This window comes from Biomphalaria glabrata, chromosome 9 (genome assembly GCF_947242115.1).
Source record: "Biomphalaria glabrata chromosome 9, xgBioGlab47.1, whole genome shotgun sequence".
NCBI lineage: Eukaryota > Metazoa > Mollusca > Gastropoda > Planorbidae > Biomphalaria > Biomphalaria glabrata.
Window position 1 is genome coordinate 14,475,530 of NC_074719.1, and position 20,615 is coordinate 14,496,144.

The following is a 20,615-nucleotide window of genomic DNA, read 5'->3' on the forward strand; positions in this document are numbered from 1 at the left end:
TCAGCATGTTTAGTCATACGTCTAGTCTGTCCCCAAGCAAGGAGAAGCAATCAACACCAGTAATTCATCTATCTATGGGCGCATCCACTGCCTCTCGAGACAAAATAGGGGCCAAAAGAGTCTTCTTATATAATACAGACGTTACTTCAAAAAAGAAGATGATTACGTCCTACGCGTCATGCATTTAGTCATGCATATTAACCAATGACTTAAATTCTGCCAAGTCACTGGTTTTCCTGGCTAGCTCAGTGCGGTCTTTCACGTGGCTACGCAGAACTTCTTATTTGATATTAGAAACAATAATAAATCTTTAATGCAGAATAATTATGTAGATAAACAAATATATATTCCCCCAAACGTTTGTGTAACGACTAGCATAGTAAAAGTTGTGTCAAATTCTACAGGGGGGGTAAAATTCTTATATCCGGATTACATTCAAATTGAGTTGCTGTATTTTATATACTATACAAAAAGCAGGCGATACCCTCACCAATATCCATCAATGGAATTGCCCAGACTGCACAGAGCATGATAGATATGTCATATCCTAGACGAGAGAGAAATCAAATACAAATAATTAGATACGACGATACAACCCACATCATGCCCACATGATTTCCTCTCTTATAAGTAGCCGACTGTTGATATGTCACGTGATGTTCTATGTAAGTTCGAATGGCAAATACTTCGTTTACAAAGCGAGTCATTATATTTTACTTGTCAGTTACTCAATCTTATTCCTACTCTAAACATTACAGTGAAATACGCTAAGTAAATAAGTCAATTGTAAAGATATATAAGCGTAGATCTATAGAAGTTGACTAACTTTTTGGTATATTACTAATGTGATTTCTTTTGATATAATATAATCAAGTTTCCTTTCCAATCAGGCCGATGATTTAAAGGTCACCTGTTTCTGTGGCCCACGGTAAACGAGAGTATCATGTGGCCAGCACAACGACCAACCAACTTTACTTTTTCCCAACTAATTTCCGGTACCCATTAGAGCAGTGGTGCCATAGAGATCCCGAAATTAAAAATCACAGTCTTCACCAGGATTTGAACCCGGGACCACTCAGCCACAGCCCCTCCCACAATCATATTAGGGCTTACTTAATCTTATCTTACAAATAACAAAGTTATTACAAAAGAGAAGATAATTACGTCCTACGCATTTCACGAGTCAATGATCAATCTAGCTTTCTTTTCACAGAAATACGGCTAAAATTAAAACTAACTGCATATGAGCTCAAGCTGTTAAAAGTTATTGAAATAGTATCGACAGGAGTTTTGATTCAGCAACCTCGTATTGAAGAGCTTTCACTAAGGAGAGTATTTAGTACGTTTTTCTCTAAGTTAATTTTCCATTTTATTTATAACAATAGAACTACCAATTCTTTTTTTAGTGGTATAAATGTGCACATTCCTCGTTCCATATGCTAGGACAAATTTGTACAAATGCTCCTTCTTCCCTAGCGCTATTAGAGCATGGGATGGGACTTTGCAGAATTTAAGTCATTGGTTAATATGCATGACTAAATGCATGACGCCTAGGACGTAATCATCTTCTTTTTTGAAGTAACGTCTGTATTATATAAGATAAGAATATGAATTAAATATAGAGTACAAACTAGAATGCAAGGATGGATATTTTAGGTATGATTGGTAATATTGCATATAAAATTAACCCACTAATTGTTCTTGAAATAATTTCACACCCAGCGTAGTCATTCTGAAATTCAAACAATTCATCTTAAATCAAGAGATTGTTTTGTTTGCAGTTTGTAAAAATGTATATATATGTTTCCGATGTTCCTTCAGAATTCAAGGAGTTGGATAGAAAAACACAAATGTTATCTTGACAATGTGATAGTTTGTTGATGTGTAGAAACAAAGATAGGAATAAAGTAAGATGTTTGTAATTTGTTTCTTCTGATAATACCATTTTATTCATCAAACAGAATTTTCATTCATCAATATTCTTTTTAAATTTTAAAATACAAGATATAATGAAACATAACAAGAATTAATAAATCATATAGACATAACAAGAATTGATAAATTATATTGTTAAATAATAATACTGTATGGAGTTATATGATTTATTTCATTTATACATGACATAGTCAAAGTTAGGTCAAAAGTAAAGCAATTAAAAAAAACTAATTTTGGCAAGTTAACTGGAAGCGAATAAGTATATTTTTGTGTATCTACTTTTATGAAAGACAAATTTTAAAACATTTCATTGATTAAACATTTAAAAAAAAAAAAAGAGAGTTTCCTACTGTGAACATTTTATTCAAAATGTACAATATAAGAATAAAAGACCCAATTTATTAGTACAGGAAATTTGGACCTAACAATTTTATCTAAAAAATACCATATCTTATTTTTATAAAATACAGTCGTTACTTCAAAAAAGAAGATGATTATGTCCTACCCGTGACCTGTGCCTGTTAATAATGACTTATTCGGCCAAATCTTTGTTTTTTCTGGCTGATCTAGGCAACTCATTCCATGCTCTAATAGCAGTAGAAAAGAAGGAGTATTTGTACAAATTTGTTCTAGTGTATGGAACTAGAAATGTGCCATTCTAAATTGCAGAAATATGTAGGTTATGATAGAAAAAAAATGAAATAATTATAAAGAAATAAGTGACATAATACTTTTTTAGTACAACAGTAGGACATAAAATAGAAACTGTACAAGTTATCATTAATAAAAATGTCAAGCCAAACTTTTTTTTTTTTTGAATTTTTAATTTTGATTGAGAGAAAACTTTTTAAATAACCACCTTAGTCTTTAAATGTGATGTTGTTCATGAAAGTTTTACTGACGGATGAAAAATATTTTTAGAACAAAATACATTGCCAGACTTATTAGAGGAAATAATGCTATCAAAAATCCATCATTAAACATTATTCTAAGTGGCATGCCAACAAAATCTCTTAAAACTTACAAAAATTAAAACAATAATTTGATAATCCGAAACAAGAAGTAGGTAAGTTTTAAGGCTCAAATATCTTCAATTTCAGGACAATGTGAAGTGTTAACTTAATATAATATGTAACGATGTATTGATTTTATGTTTACATTTTCATGTAATATTTTAGATATTCTTATAAAAGATATACATCAGTTTAATAAGAGCTTATAGAGATGTGGTTTGAGGAAATATTTACAATGAGATATTAAGTGCATATACAAGTTTTTTGTGTACTTTCATTTATATTTACAGATTAAAACTTAAGTCTGTAAATCATTTATATTTACATTTGACGACTAAACTTCATCAATCGCAGTTTAACATGGCCAGAAGTTGATCTTCTGCATCTTTTATTTCCTCTTCATTTTTCCTTTTGGGTAGTTGCTTCCCTTGTACCACAGCAGCACCTGAAGCTATAACCTCACCATCTGGAGTAAAAGCACAAAACTGTACCATGTCTGTATCGCCCTAAAGTCAAAGATAAGAGAAGTATTTTTAAAAGCTTCAGAAGTATGCCATTCCATCATCAGTAGCTCACATTGCTATTTTTATAAAGACTGCATTTTTGGGGGTAAAATTTACATAAACATTTTAATGCAAATTTTATTAATTTTTATTAAAAGAAATAATTGCTTTTTTTTTCTTTTTTAAAATTAAGCATCTTTTCAGGATTATCAATAAGATAAATCTAGACATATATAACAAAAAAAAAGTGTTTACTTTCATCTTTGCTAAGTAAACAGAATTTTTACTCAATATTTTAATATGTTCTTTATATTACCTCTAATGTTTTAACACAATCACCAGAAACAATGTCCCAGATTTTAACATAGTCATCATCAGCAGCACTTGCAATAAAAGTAGAATCTGGTGAAAAACTAACAGCTTGTACCCAGCCAATGTGACCAACAAGATGTCTCAAACAGATACCTTTCCAAGGATTCCATAGTCTCACAGTTCTGTCCCAGGATCCTGATGCCTTAAACAAAGTCAATAATTAGAGAAAATGTGGACTAGAAAACCAAACTTAATAAAATTTAATGAGGTACAATAATTAAAATGACACAAACAAAAAAAATATATGTAATATACATATCAGCTTCCTCTAACTTATAATTAGATATTTAGAGATACTTAGTGAGTTCTCTTATTGTCTTAATAATATTTTAATAATAATAATAATATTTTAAGAAAACATTAAAATTATAGATGATGTATATGACAAATGAAAAAAACAGAAAAGATTTGTAAGGAAATAATGACATCAGGAGAAACTAGTTTAGTATATTTAAAAAGAATGTTAGTAATTCAACCAGCTATGATAGCATAAAGCACCTAGATCTATTAAATAATATGCAGCATTGAACTATTTTCATGTAAGCTTAACGACATATTGACGAAAAGGCAATCTCAGATGAACTTTTGAAATTCTTCCATTAGAACTCACAACTGGGAATGACCATTAAAACATATTTTTAAAAAAATGCAATTGATTTCTTCAGTATTTTTATATCTAAGTTTTTCATCTTCAGATAAATGAAATTTAAAAGTTGTCAATTAAGAATAAGATGTACTTACTAACATTCCAATCAATGAAAAAGTGACTGAATGAACATTTCCTGTGTGGCCAATTAAACTTCTGTACTCTATTTCATTTTCTTTATCATCATGGTTTTCTTTTAAATCACTTGTAGTTTCATTTTGATGGTCAGAATTGTCTTCTTCAGTCTCACTTATATTATGTAAATGTAGAGTTTTAGTGAGTGTATTATCTTTCCTATCTGAAGTGATCTTTTCACTAGAGCATTGGTTTACATTGGCTCTGATTTTTTTATAATGTTTATGATTTAGAGACCAAACTCGAACAGTAAAATCCCAAGATCCAGAAGCCTACAAAAAAGAAAAAAATATCTTAAAGCATTCTTGCAGAAAGAAGACTTGATTTTTTAATATATTTTTTGTTGACTAATTGCTTTACATTCTCATGAGAGTAAATCTCTTTGAAGATCACAGTAAATAAATGTTACAATCTTATGGGGTGAATAATCATGATCAGTTAAAAGCAGAACACAGCAATTAAGATAAAGATTTGTTAAAAGTCTTAGATTCCAAAACCAACTAAAAAGATTTAAAAAAAAGAATGTTGAGATTTACTTCAGAGTTGTTCTTTTCATGTCTTTCAAAATCTACACTATTGCAAGGCAGGCATGCATTATTTCTTTTGCCAAGAATATCATCTTAATATTCTACACCACTAGTAGAAATCATTTATTCCCAATTATAATTTTAAAATGTAGTAACTCACCAACATGTGCGAATCATAAGAAAATGCCATTGACTGGACCAGTGAACCATGACCATGAAAAATCTGCAATACCATTCCTGTCTATTAAAAACAAAAATGAAAGTGAATGATAGTCAACTTAATAGAATAGGAATATATTTAGAAGCTTAAACATAAAATTAAAAAGATTTTATAGTATGAATTATTACTTGCCTGGACACACCAGAGTCTAGCTGTTCTATCCCATGAGCCAGTGCATACATAAACAGCTCCAGGAGAAAATGCAATGCTCTCAATACTTTTATGATGACCTACACATTTAAAAAATGAAATTGGTTACAAAAAATCAATCTAAAAAGTAAAAATATGTTACCATCCAACTGCTAGAACAGATATAAGTATTTTATAGCAACAAAACTCAATAGGCTATGTTAGCATTTATAAAGTGATGATTTACCACTGAGAACATGGAGACACTCTCCACTAGCTGTCTTCCATATTCTAGCAGACTTATCATAAGATCCACTGGCTAAATATCTGCTACATTGGGATACAGCTACACATTTAATAGCACCTATAATATCAAAATAAAATTAAAATAAGTATAAATTAGAGTTATTGGAAGTCATAGTTTTAAATAAAAAAACAAACAAGTCTTACGAACAAATGATTTGGTATGGCTATAAGCATTAGAAAGACTCATGTCAACTAATTTAAAATATTGTCTTGATTTGCTTCCAAAATGTACTTATTATGGCCTTAGTTTAAATTGCTTGAACAAATGAAAGTGTCTTAAGCTGCAATTTAGATGAAGGATAAAGACCATAACAGCTTGCTAGAAAGCTAGAAATATCTATTCCAAAGAAGCACTCACAAAGTCTTGTGAAAATTTTGATCAGATTGGTCATGATGTGACTAATTAAGCCATTTCTGGGGCAGCAGGTTGACACAGTTTGTGCATGTATATGCATCTATGATAGGGCTAGCTGTTAGGGCAGCTTTCTTTCTCTTGACTAAGGCAGCTTTGTTTCTTTTGCTCTCTGCGACGTTTGTACCAGCATGCACAGAGAGTCTCCATGCTGTCCAGTCTCCTCCCACATACTTTCGTTAATGCCTGTGGTTCTTGCTTGCAGACATCTCCATAGATTAGTCTTGTATATATATATACACACACATACACACAAATGCCTGTAAGCCTTGGACAAGAAGCAGACTTGCAAAGGTAACTTCAAGCCATAACTAATAATGATACTAATAATGATATTCAAGACTTCGAGCCATAGCTAATAATGATACGGTACTTATAATGATATTCATGAATGGATAATTGGGACCACCTGACCATTTTTAAATATCCTCAGGCATGTGCAAACCTTTGAGAAACAGGAAACAGGCCAAGATGTAGACAAAAGAAATGATGGAAAAATGAAGTCAAAGGATAAGTGAGATTTTTGCTAGATGAAATACAAGAAAATTTTGTGTTGAAGGATCTGGTTAGAAGATCTAATGTGATGTTGCCTATTCAGGCTGTCTTGAAGTCAACCAATTACTCTGCAAGCGTTTGGGTGTAATTGTTCGGGTGTATTACGTGTAGTTGACCAACAAGTCAGACAAAAACAGGCACATCTGTTTTTAACAAGTGAAGAGATGTAGTCAACTCTGATGAACAATTTCACATGGATTTATTCTGATAAAAGGCCACAGTAGAAGTCTCTGTCACTAAACACGTCGTTACCCTGGAGTATTCTATCGCTAACTGATTTTCCGGTCTCTAACCCAACATATCCCAAACGTCACTAGTCCCGTTCAATATGCGTCTCCTATGGTGCGTCGCTAAATAACTAAACTATATAAATAAGGTGTCTAACAGATTCCTCCCCCCCTTGAAAAAAAAATATGTCAATATTTTTCCACTACTGTCAAGTCTTACAAGGGCATTTTCAATTTAAGGGGAAGACAACAAACATAAAATCTTGACATCTTCATCTTGACTTGACAGTTCCTCATATTCATGTCAATGTTCATAACATTCCAGAATCATCTTCATTAGTACACAGTTCATCATGGAGGAAAATGTGGCATCTTATGGGCACTTCATACGTCACAAGTGTTCTTCACTGGCAGTAATCTGACAAAATACAATATTTCAAAAAACAATTATAGACTTTATTTCCACATTCAATAAGTTTTTCCTTACCACCCTTTTATACGCTTTTGTCCATTTTTCTTTTATACTCACCCTTTTCCATAGAACTAACTTTCGTCAATGATATATGAAATGATTCACACACAAAAAAATATCCATACTTACTTTCAAATAATTAACATCAAATTTACTTATCTCCCTTTTCCATAACATATAAATTGTGCCAATATATTAATATATATTACATACTCAATATAATCATAGTTTATTTACAAAATTATTTCATTTCAATGTCATTCTAGACAATAGATCAGCTACAATATTCACAGATCCACTAATAGCTTTCACTTCAAATTTATATTCCTGTAGTGCTAAGAACCATCTATAAACACGACTGTTTTTCATGCTCTTTTGCTGTATATACTGAATAGGTTTATGATCAGTTAATAATATGAATTTCCTTCCTATTAGATAGCTCTCTAGCTTAGTAATTACCCATATTACAGCCAAGGCTTCTCTTTCAATGACACTATATTTTTTCTCTGCCTCTGATAATTTTCTACTTACATATAATATAGGATGTAAGTTATCATAGTTCTGCATTAAACAACCACCAATAGCACTACTAGATGCATCAGTTGTGACATAAAATATTTTGTCCTTATCGGGTAGTCTTAATATTAATTCATGACTAAAAACATCTTTAATTCTGTCAATAGCTTTCACACATTCCTCATTACAGACTACTTTTTGAGGTTTTCCTTTTTTAAGTAAGTCATTTAATGGATTCACTATTTCTGCTAAGTTCTTTATAAACTTTCTGTAATAATTTACTATTCCTAATATGCTTTTAATTTGTCTTTTTGTTGTAGGTATTTCAATATTAAGTACTTTCTTTATGTTATCTTCAATAGGGCTAATCATGTTGTTATTTACTTTATGTCCTAAGAAAATTATTTCCTCCAATCCTATTTCTACTTTTTCTGCTTGAATTGTAAGTCCACTTTCTTTTATTATTTTGAACACTTCTTTTACATCTATCAAATGTTCTTCCCAACTATTATTAAAAATACATATGTCATCCAAATAGCAAATAACATTTTCTTTGTTTCCAATTATCATGTTCATCATTCTATTAAATGTGGCAGGTGCATTTACTAATCCAAAACTCATATAATTCCATTGAAAAATACCATATGGTGTTACAAATGCTGTGTAAGGTTTTGCATTTTCTGTTAAAGGTATTTGCCAATAACCTTTAGTTAAATCCAATTTAGTAAAAAATTTTGCTCCATTTAATTTATGTAAAATATCCTCTATATTTGGCATTGGATATGGGTCAAATTCTGTGATGTTGTTAAGTTTCCTATAATCAATACATAACCGTATATCTCCATTCTTCTTTTTGGCTATCACAATTGGTGAAGCATAAGGAGATGTTGATGGTTCAATTATACCTGATTCTAGTAAATTGTCTATTTCTTTCTTTACTTTGTCTTGTAAATGTAGCGGTATTCTATATGGCTTAAGCTTGATAGGTTTTGGGTCTGTTACTTTAATGTCATGTTTAATAATATTTGTTTTTCCTGGTATGCTGGAAAAAATTTCTTTGTATTCCTGTATTATTTTAGTTATATCTTTTGACTTTTCCTTAGTTAAATTATTAAGATTAATCTTTTGCCAAGTTTGATTCTCTTTTGTTTCTATTACAGGTATTTCCTTAATATCATTTTCATTGTGATTTTCATTTGTTATTATCATCAAGCATTCTTCTCTTTCTGAAAATGTATTTTCTATTTTCTCCTGAATGTTTTGTATCAACTCATCTTCTCTATCATGATACAGTTTCAAATTATTTATGTGATATGTTTTAATTTTCCCATTTATTTCAATTTGATAATTCACATCACTAATTTGCTTTATCACCTTAAATGGACCTTTCCATTGTTTACCAATTTTATTTTTCAGGTCATTTATTAATATTAATACATTGTTTCCTACTTCTAGTGTTTTCAATTGTCTCTTCTTATTTATATTCTCATGAGCACTTTGTTTGTACTTCTTGTTGTTGTTATATGTTTGAGTCCATATTTCTTTCAATTCTGTTGTGATTGTTGTTTCACTGTCATTATTTAATTTATTCTCATTGCCTATTAGACTTTCTTTAAAAACATCTAATTCATCTCTGGGTTTTCTTCCATGTATTATTTCATATGGTGAAAATTGTGTTGCTTCATGGATGTTGTTTCTATGAGCAAATAGTACATAGTTAATGTAATGATCCCACTTGTTCTGATTATTCTGAATTATTTTTGTTAGTGATCTTTTTAGTGAACCACCATACCGTTCACATAAACCGTTACTCTCTGGGTGGTAAACCAAAGAGTATATGTGTTGTATATTATATTGTTTAGTCCATTTCTTAAATTGTTCTGACTTAAACTGAGATCCCTGATCACTCAATATAATTTTAGGTATACCATGTCTTGTAATTACTTTTTGAGTTATGGCATTAATGATATTCTCTGCACTTGTATTTGATAATGGGATTGCCTCTGGGTATCTACTAAACATGTCTATTACTGTTAGAATGTATTTGTTATTATTTTCAGTTTGAATTAAAGGACCTATTAAATCAATAGATACTTTCTGAAATGGTTCTGTAGGTTCATCCATTTCTTGAATGGGTGCTTTATTCACTAGGCTTTTGTTAGATCTCTTTTGACATATGTCACATGAGTTTATGTATTTATTGATTGTTGTTTTCATTTTGGGCCAAAATACTTGTTGACAAATTCCTATAACATTTCTTTACTCCCCTATGTGCTGCTAAATTATTATCATGTGTCATGATTAAAACATCTTTCCAATATTTCTGTGGTAAGACAAGTTGTTTTATTTTTTTGTTATCATTATTTGTTTGTCTAAATAATATTTTATTCTCTATACAAAATTTCTCCATTGGATTATTATTGTTTTTATCTGATATTCTTGAATATATTTTCCCAATAATATTGTCATTCATTTGTTCTAATGCAAATTTGGGTATTGTTTCTTTTTCACTTTGAGATATTTGTGTTTCAAGACTATTTTGTGTTTCATTTTCTATCTCTCTTTCCTTAACATCTGTATTTTCTATTTGTATTACATTACTGATTTCTTTTTCTTTATCATTACTTATTACATTTATTGTATTTTCCTGTTTCTCATCTTGTTTATCCATTGATCTTGTTATTACCATACTTGTTATATTTTGTGTTTCCATGTTTTCATGATTTTGTCTTATGTTTTTGTATTTGTTTTGCCAGTCTTCTAATTCTTTTCTTGAACATTATTTAACTCCTTTTATGTTTCCTACTAACATATCATATCTCATTTCTGGTATTGCAATGCCATCACAATAACCAGTGAAAAATGGAGTTTCAATGTATACCCATATAGCTTTAAATTCCCTTACGGTGCCATCTGCTAATTCTACTTTCTTAGTAAACCCTTTATACCAATGAGGTTTGACAAATTTAGTTTTTACTGCCAAAGTGTTACAACCTGAATCCCTGATTAATTCCACCGGAATTCTATTTACAAACCCTGGGTACACTGCAAAATTGTTCCTATTTCCTTCCATGAAATATATCCTATCTGTACCTTTATTTTTGTATTCCCTACTGTAACTCCTATTTCTATAATTTCCCCTGTCATTCCTATCTCTACTCCTATATCTACTGTTATTTTGTTCATTGTATCTATTTCTACTTCCAGACCTACTATTCCCTCTTCTACAGTTAGCTGCTATATGACCTTTTCCTTGACATTTAAAACAGGTTATTTCACTATATTTTCTATTTCCACTATTTGATCTGCTTCTATTTCTACTTCTATCAACATTTTCTTTGGTGTATCCTATTAAATCTACTTTGCTCTTATCCCTATCAGAAAATGGTTTATTTGGATAGGCATTTTTGTATACTCTCATTATCTCTGTTATTTCATCTATAGTTTTTGGGTTTCTTTCTCTAATAAAAGATTGTAACTGAGGATCACATTTATTTACAAAGTTGTCCACTAGAATAAAATTTTTTAATCCCTCATACGAGTTTATCACTTTTTCTAATTTTACCCACTTATTGAAAAAATCCTTTTCCATATTAATGGTAGTTTGGGGTTCTATTCCTAATGATGGTATATTGTCAAAGTATTTCTTTCTGAAAGTTGTAGCATTATGACCATATGCATTCAATAACTCTCTTTTTAAAACCTGATAGCTATCATCAATATGATGGTCATGATTTTGGCATATTGTTAGAGCTTGACCATGAACAAAGTCTATCAGTATTTCAGACCATTCTTCTTCAGGCATATTAAATGTAGACATTTTTGCCTCATATCTTTTCAGAAAATCACCAATGTCATTCTTCTGTTCATCAAAACTTTGTATCTTTCTCTTTAGCCATGTCTGCGAATTAGGGTTGTCTCTTTGTGTGGTAACATTATTTGAGTTATTTGTGTTATTTCCTTGTTCAGCTTGAGTTCTGGCTTGTGCTGCATCCAATCTCATCTTTTCCATTTTAGCTTCATGCTCTCTAATTTTTTCTCTCTCTTTGTCTTGCCTTTCTTGGTCCTCTTTTTGCTTCTCATATTCTTCCTTTCTGATCCTTTCTTGTCTCTCTATCTCTTGTCTTTTTTCTTCTTTCTGTCTCTCCATTTCTTCCCTCACAACTTGCTGTACATAAGCTGCTAAATCCTTTCCTTTTAACTCCATGGCCTTTCCATCCTGCATAGCTGTTTCCTTAACCTCCTTAAGGTCCACATATGATGATGTAGCCATTGTGTTTTATATTTTATATATATTTTTACTTAGCCTATATTGGTTATGGCTATACTTTAAACTTATTTTATATTTAAGTTTTTACAAACTTTTATACAAGTTTTAAGTGTTATGTCTCTATCTATAGATTTAGTAAATGTGTAGATCTAGTCTGAGTTATATTCAAATCTGTATATTAGATCTAGTATCACACAAATTTAAATCTAGTATATTATAGTATATATAATAATACCATTTAGATCTATAGTTATCAAGAGCACTATGACTATTAGTATGAATAACTATGATCAATTTTAAAATTTGATGTGACTGAAGTGTCTATAGTCTATAGAGTACTCAGTAGACTCTAACTCTAAGGCTGTCTAGAGTCTAGATCTAGAGTAAATTATGGTTCTATTTAACCATATGAAACAAATATGTTTATACTATGTCAAATATATCTTCGACAAGATATATATATCTAGAATGTACTACCTTCATTCATCTTTCACATCTTTCAATTAATAATAATATTCTCAAATTAGAGTCTAGATGATTAATTGTACCAAAGAGATGTACAACAATTTGTAGATCTAAATTTAGCCAGACGACAGTGTTTGACTACATAGCCAGTTTCGGCATTATTCTCATGGCAAAATCATATTTGATTTTAACCGCTCAAACTAAAATTATTTTAGTCTGATTCACAATAAAAGAATCCTACCTGTACTTTCTATCATTAAGTGAAAAAAATTACAGATCTAATTAAATTAATAAAAATAAATAATTTAAAATAATATACACAAATGAAATAATTAAATGAGACTATCGCTATGGGTTGGGATATGACAATATGGCACACAATGATAACGTCACGAAGTAACCAAGCAACAACGGATATGACGTTTACACAAACAAAACAATTACAATCCTAAACGTATAATATAGCTTTTCATCTAAATTATGTCTTCTACCCCGAACGGGTTTTAAGGCTTCACCACCACCTGAATTTTACTCAGGCTAACATACCAAATTTAGACAAAATCTATTTCTAAGGGCAATCTAAACATATACTAATAAGAAAAATGGCACTTAGCTTTTGATAAGAAAGATCCCTTTGTTCGGACTCCCGAATATGCTAGATCACAACAAATTCCACTGCCTCTCTTCTAGTTCTGACTCTGTTCTCCGGTGCTACCAGTGGATACAATCCGTGTCGAGTATCCCACGTAATGCCACAGATGTCCTGATATGCCACAGCAAAATGTTTCAGTTTCTTCGACGACTGTTGATGACCGTATGTGTAGTTCCGACGACTTTGTGTACACAGTTACTGACGAATAGGTTAACGGTTCTCCTGGCGATGACTTGATTTGTGTAGACGACTACTGACAACTAACAGTCTCTTGACGGCAACTTGATCTGGACGACTGACGAATAACGAATTTCTTGACGATGACTTGATCTGGGCTGACGAATAACGACTTTCTTGACGATGACTTGATCTGGGCTGACGAATAACGGTTTTCTTGACGATGACTTGATCTGGGCTGACGAATAACGGTTCTCTAAAATAGTTCACTGCTTCTGCTGCTACTCTGGTAGTACGACGAAGTTTGCTGTTGTACTCTGCTTCACTAGACCAAACTGTCCAATGTAGACTAGGTGAAACTAAGGTCACCTCCGACGACGTTCCGTTATACGATTAACGGTTTTCAACGAAATTAAGTGGATGTAGCTGTTTCCACAACTTCAATATCAACAAGTCTAGATATGGTCTAGACCAACGTATACTAAATATATCAATGTTCAGTAATGATACATACAACTTTACTAACCTTCCAAAGGTTAAACACAGTGACCGTTATAAAAGTGGCAAGCAACCGGTTCAATGAGCAAACTGCTCCACAAGAATCTCTCAAAGGGTAAGACGACAGAGCGATTTAGTTAGCTACCAAACTTGTAGTATTCACAATACTTCTGACAGCGGGCAAACTGTCCTTCTCGAAACTGACGAGGTAAAACTTGATACTCAATGTGGCTCCTATGACTGTTTTCTCCAGCGACGAAAAAATATGTCCAACAGGTTCACTAACGATCTCTCACCCGTTATGAATGAACGGTTTCTCTGGTTGTAGGTCGATTTAGCATATGAAGATCAGGCTTTGATAATATACTGGTTAAGTAGACCAGACGTTGCGATGATTACTGTCCTGACGAAGGTCACCCTGAGTTAACGGCTCGTTGAACGTACGATCAAACAGGCGACGACTGCATGTAGATCTAGAACAAAGTCACTCTGCGATGATGCTGTGTTCAGCCGTACTCCGATGAAATCTTATATCTTCGAGTGCACGACCCTCACCTGAGTAAACGTTCAGCTTCGATGTCCGGTTCGATGTTCGGCTTCATCAGGGGTCGCCACTGTGATGTAGCCTATTCAGGCTGTCTTGAAGTCAACCAATTACTCTGCAAGCGTTTGGGTGTAATTGTTCGGGTGTATTACGTGTAGTTGACCAACAAGTCAGACAAAAACAGGCACATCTGTTTTTAACTAGTGAAGAGATGTAGTCAACTCTGATGAACAATTTCACATGGATTTATTCTGATAAAAGGCCACAGTAGAAGTCTCTGTCACTAAACACGTCGTTACCCTGGAGTATTCTATCGCTAACTGATTTTCCGGTCTCTAACCCAACATATCCCAAACGTCACTAGTCCCGTTCAATATGCGTCTCCTATGGTGCGTCGCTAAATAACTAAACTATATAAATAAGGTGTCTAACACTAATAAGGTGCCTTAAAGTTAAACAATTGTCAAGAAACAGGAAAAAGAAAATGTGGGGGTTTTTTTGGTCTTTGCATTTATAGTTTATAATAACAAGATACAAAATTAATAAATTAGGTGTTGTTACCATTGTGCCCTCTTAGTTTTATGATGCACTGTTTGGTCTTAACATTAAAAACTCTGACTCTATGGTCATCACTTCCAGTAACTACAAACTGAAAGTCAGGGGAGTAGCTCACACAGTTCACCTGTAAACAATTTAAAAGTTTCTTCAATCTTTTATCACATTATATTTTATTGCACTATTTTTATAAATACCTAAATGTATGACATCCAGAAATGACCTCAAAGATATAATTAAATCTAAACTTTGCTTTAATAGTCCTTGATATTATCAAACACCCAGATTTTTTTAAAGGCTAAATCATTCTTGACCATAGAGTATTTTAGTACTAAATGAATTTCAAAGCATTAATTATCTATAGAACATAATATTTGAATAAGTGTAGCACAGAAAAATGTATCATAATATTTGGGTATATATTTAAACTTCTAATAATGTAATGAAAGGGACATCACTCAGATTGAACAATGAGCTACTGTTTATAATCAATGCTCTCTCTACTTCCATCCTCTATGAGTACATGAGCAGAGATAATTACCCACAATACCTTAGAAAATATCACCTGATTTGTATATTGCAAGGTCCATTTTATATTAACCAATATTTTAATACAAATATTAGCTCTAACAAAAATTAATGATTTAATCAGGGTAATATTTAACATCAGACTGTTAAATGAAAAATGCTTTCAACACCAAAAGAAACAGGTATACAACTTCATAGAATTGGAAAAAGCTTTTGACCAGATTTGTCATGATGGCATATGTGGTGATATGGGAGTTCAACATAGATAAAAACATGATTGGTGTTATCAAAGCACTAAATCAAAATGTGAATAGCTCAGTACTTCTGAACCAAATTTGAGAAAGTTTTAGGACATCCATAGAAGTGCGGAAAGGATGCATTCTCTCTCCAGCTCTTTTTATCATATTTCTGGAGCATATTATGATAGAAACTCTAGAAGCATTAACTCCTAGTTTGACTGTAAACAGGTAGCCTATTCAAATCTCTGGTTTGCAGATTGGAGAAAATGCAGACCAGGTACACTCTTACTTAAAAACTGGATGCCGCAACTAGAGCATTTGGCATAAAATGAGTGTTGAAAAGAGCAAAGTACTTGTTTTGTGGTGGAGAAAGTACAAGATGTTGCATACTGTTGGCCATACATTAGAAGAAGTTGACTCATTTAAATACCTAGGGTCAAACATAACAAGAGATGGAGGGTCAATAAAAGAGATAAAAACCATTTAAGCATCCGCTGCCATGAGCAAACTGTAGAAAATCTGAAAGAGTAACATAAGCTTTCCAGTAAAATTAAAACTCTATTCCTCTCTAGTGGTCTCTGTTCTCCTGTATGATTATGAAAGTTGGACACTGAACTCTGAGGCTGAAAGAAGAACCCAAGCCTTTAAGAGTAGAAAAATGATAGGTAAAATCTACCAGGAAAAGAGAACAAATAAGTTTGTATTTTTACAAGACAACATTTTGGCTGGCAAAAAGGAAGAACTCCTCAATTCTGTGAAGAGATGAAAGCTGAGCTGGTTTGGTCATATTGTAAGACATGACACACTATCAAAAGTCATTCTTCAAAGTACAGAGGAGGAAGCATGAAGAAAAGCTGGCTAGATAACATAAAAGAAAGGACCGACCTCTCTCTTGATATCCTGCCAGAAAGAGCTGCTGACCGTAAAGGGTAGAGGGATTCAGTTGCGCGAACTGTCACAGAATCCCTACGACAAAAGTTTAGGGACAGGTGAGATGAGATGTCCCTTTGGTATATTGTAAGAAATTTAAATATATACCCAAATATTATGGTGTATGATTTTTTGTTATAAGGGAGCAAAAGAAACACAGCTTAAAACTGAAAAAACTTAATGTATTAGAAAGTTTAACAGAAAACAATTATTGATTAATTTTAGTAATAATTAATCTTCAGCTTAAAAAGTTTACCTAAATACTCTTAAGCTTACCTCATCTTTATGTCCTATAAATTCAGTAAAGGTTTGCTTAGTGAAATCACTTGGCGTCAAGAACATAATAATAAGAGCTAATAATCTCTAGCTCTTTGCTAGAAACAAACAACAAAACAAACAATCTGATTAGTTATAACATTTATTATTATGATAAAACTAATTAGATGTATACAGTCAAATCTGGTTAACTGGACCATATCAGGATGTGTCCTAATAAATGGCTGTTCTGATTACTCAATATAATTCTATCATCATCATCATCATCAAACTCCATTAGAGTGAGGGCTTGAGAGGCTCAAATCCTCTCTTGCAAAAGCCCTGGACAGAAACCCTGCTGTCTTGCGTAGTGCATAAATGTCGCCATACAGGTCGAGAATTTTGGGTTTCCCAGACCTGTCGAGACGTAGATCAGCAAGTCTGGGGCAGTCAAACAGAATATGAGGCACGGTTTCCTCTTCTTCCCCACAGCGGGGGCACCGTGAATCAAAATTTGGCCATAGCCGCGAGAAATATGCACTGTGCTACAATAGCTTGCTCAGGCCTGGACAGCCTCCACCACAGGGAAGTGCGGTCAGGGCGCCTCATGCGCTCCCAGACTCCACAGGCTTTTTGGGACTTGTCCCAGCACTCAAACCACCTTTCCATTTCTGTTTTTTGTATTATAGCCAGGGCTTGATGAAAGCTTACAGCCTGATCAGTGGGTGGAATTTGCCCTCCCTGGTGGGCCAAAGAGTCTGCAATTGTGTTGCCAGTCACACCTATGTGACTCGGTACCCACTGCATTATTACAGGGGTGCCATAGCGTTGTTTAATGTTATGTGAAGCCATGATGACAGTGTTGATATTGGGGGGCCATGGTCCGGGGCTTTGCAAAGCCTGTAGTACAGATTTTGAGTCAGTGACCACAACAATCTGTGTTGCCCTCAAATGTCCCTCGCCGAGTTGAGAGTCAATGACTTTTAAGGCTTCACAGACTGCCATGGTCTCCGCATCAAAACTGCAAATACTACCACATGGTCCAAAGATTTTGACTGTGTAAGAGCCAAGAAAGTCGATGTAGGCTCCATAGCCTGCTCTTCCAGAATCTATTGATGCCGACCCGTCAGTGTATGCAAAAATAGCACTGGGCTTGAAGGTATTAATGGTCTCCAGAGCTAGGATTTGAAGGTCGAATGGCTTTGCTTAGTGGCATTAGGGTCTACTAATTTCAAGCATGTCTTTTTCTATAAAAAGATATGTTTCATTACTCAGCATATGGTCTAAAAAAGCAGCTGGTCCAATTAAGAGATTCATAAATGCCATATAATGCAATGCAAAAATGTTTTAGTTTTTTATGCAAGCTATGGTGGTGAACTTTGTCAAATGCCTTAGAAAAATCTATAAAAAAAAAAAGGCTGATACTGGTCTGTAATTTTCAGGATCAAATTTTTCTCCTTTTTTAAATAGGGGAGTGACATTAGTTTCTTTCCAGTCCCTTGGTACTCTGCCCTGATTAAATGATGCCTGAAAAAATATTTTGACCAAAAGTGCTAACTCATTGCTTAGTTCTTTGAGTAATCTAGCTGGAATACCATCAGCTATTTGAGATATTGGGCCCCTTGTAATAAGGCAATTCATCTGATTGCTTTTTCTTCAAACAATATTTAGGGGGGGGGGGGGGGGGGAAGAGCTCCATGCAAGTAGGGGTGCTAAGTCTAAGCTATAGTCTGTAGCTTATGTTGCCTATATGTAAATCCAGCACTGCCTACTTCTAGTACAAGTATTAGCTAGATTTACCCCATAGATCTAGAATAGAGTAAAGTCAAGATACTAGAGTCTATATTATATAGAGTGTAACTACAGTATAAAATATCATCATCATCATCATCAAACTCCATTAGAGTGAGGGCTTGAGAGGCTCAAATCCTCTATGCAAAAGCCCTGGACAGAAACCCTGCTGTCTTGCGTAGTGCATAAATGTCGCCATACAGGTCGAGAATTTTGGGTTTCCCAGACCTGTCGAGACGTAGATCAGCAAGTCTGGGGCAGTCAAACAGAATATGAGGCACGGTTTCCTCTTCTTCCCCGCAGCGGGGGCACCCTGAATCAAAATTTGGCCATAGCCGCGAGAAATATGAGCCAACAGGACAGTGGCCTCTCAGGCCTGGACAGCCTCCACCACAGGGAAGTGCGGTCAGGGCGCCTCATGCGCTCCCAGACTCCACGGGCTTTTTGGGACTTGTCCCAGCACTCAAACCACTTTTCCATTTCTGTTTTTTGTATTATAGCCAGAGTATAAAATATAAATTACCACAGTCCCTATCCTATATTATATAGTTATAATAGGTCTTACTAGGGCTGGTTAAGCAAGGTTGTCATTGCCAGAAGTGGTAATGGATGTTTAGCACTCCACTACCTATAAAATTCTTCCTAATGAAATGTCATGCATCTAAAATAGCCTCTCTGACAACCAGTCCACCTCCTGGCCTTTTAGTGTTGCTCAGATATTGAGTCAGGCGGAACTGTTCTCACTAACAGGAGAAGGGGCAAAGGCGAGTAATTGGCGCCTAAACCAGTAAGGTTCGGGCAGGAGGGGCTCGTTAGCCATGGCTGGCTACCCACCTAGGAGAAGGAAAACTCTGAATTCAAACCTTTGCTGCCTTGCAGCTATACCCAATCATGGAAAAGGCTTCGGGAGGCAACCCTGAGGAAAAATCAGGAGCTGGTGACCCTAAAGCAATTTGCAGCATCCAGTGCTACACCCTGGCAGTACCTGCAACACCGCTGACCCCAAACTGTATCAGCACTGCCATTCCTTTGTATACATCAGCTGCGTGGAGAGGGGGGAACTGATGTGTGGGCGACATTGTTCCAACCACAGATAATCCCCAGGCATTCATCCCATTTCCATGAGATGATTCATAGTCGCTTCGCGACTGAAGGAGGCCATATGACTAGGATCTATCTCTATATATTAGGCTATACTAATATTAATATTATTATTATTAATATTATATAATAGATCTAGATTATACAAGATTCAAGATTGTAACAAGATAATTCTAAATTAATAGGATTCTAGGATGATGATATATTCTGCTAATTCTACTAGATCTAGATTCTAGATCTAGATCTAGTAAATTAAAATTTAAATGAAAATTAAGACAGTTTATTCTCATTTCTCTAGAAGTAGATCTAGTACTAGCTACTAAGCTAGATCTAGATTATTCTAGATGTAAAAGTAAAAGGATGAAACATTTAGATCTAGATCTAGCTAGACCTAGATAGCTTCTACCTCGAGTCTAGATCTATTGTTAAAATTTAAAATCGAAACTGCAATGATTGTCGTCTTTCAGAAGTAAATCTCTCTATGATTATAATAATTAGAATCTATAGATAGATCTAGATTTAGTAGATAGATAATTATAGGCCTAAGCGTTACCATGAGAAACCAATAGCTGATAATAATATTCGCCTTTTAATTTGTTTATTTTTTTTTTGAATGAATCCAAACACCCAAGGGAAGATAAT

The 20,615-nt window shown here is 33.6% G+C and overlaps 1 protein-coding gene across 3 annotated transcripts; it reads right to left on the reverse strand.

The window, feature by feature from the left end:
- Positions 1 to 2,088: 2,088 nt before the first annotated feature.
- LOC106058473 (WD repeat-containing protein 38-like) lies at positions 2,089 to 20,610 on the reverse strand. Of its 3 annotated transcripts, none has more exons than XM_056041821.1 (9): positions 20,527 to 20,610; positions 17,103 to 17,200; positions 15,136 to 15,256; positions 5,728 to 5,844; positions 5,484 to 5,581; positions 5,292 to 5,372; positions 4,565 to 4,876; positions 3,768 to 3,965; positions 2,089 to 3,454 (listed from the first exon to the last, which is right to left on the reverse strand). In XM_056041821.1, exons 2-9 carry the CDS (start codon positions 17,166 to 17,168, stop codon positions 3,293 to 3,295), a joined length of 1,155 nt encoding a protein of 384 aa, XP_055897796.1. In that variant the 5' UTR covers positions 17,169 to 17,200; positions 20,527 to 20,610; the 3' UTR covers positions 2,089 to 3,292. The 3 variants fall into 3 exon arrangements, with proteins under 3 accessions (XP_055897796.1, XP_055897795.1, XP_055897797.1); XM_056041820.1 differs by lacking the exon at positions 20,527 to 20,610 and adding an exon at positions 20,380 to 20,470; XM_056041822.1 differs by lacking the exon at positions 20,527 to 20,610 and adding an exon at positions 20,380 to 20,470 and having other exon boundaries at positions 5,292 to 5,368; positions 5,480 to 5,581.
- Positions 20,611 to 20,615: the final 5 nt, after the last annotated feature.

Coding starts and splice junctions, on each gene's coding strand:
- LOC106058473 (XM_056041821.1), bottom strand. CDS start 17,168: ATGTTCTTGACGCCAAGTGATTTCACTAAGCAAACCTTTACTGAATTT. Junction 15,257..17,102: donor TTATAGGACATAAAGATGAG/GTAAGCTTAAGA, acceptor AATTGTTTACAG/GTGAACTGTGTGAGCTACTC. Junction 3,455..3,767: donor ATTGTGTTAAAACATTAGAG/GTAATATAAAGA, acceptor CTTTGACTTTAG/GGCGATACAGACATGGTACA.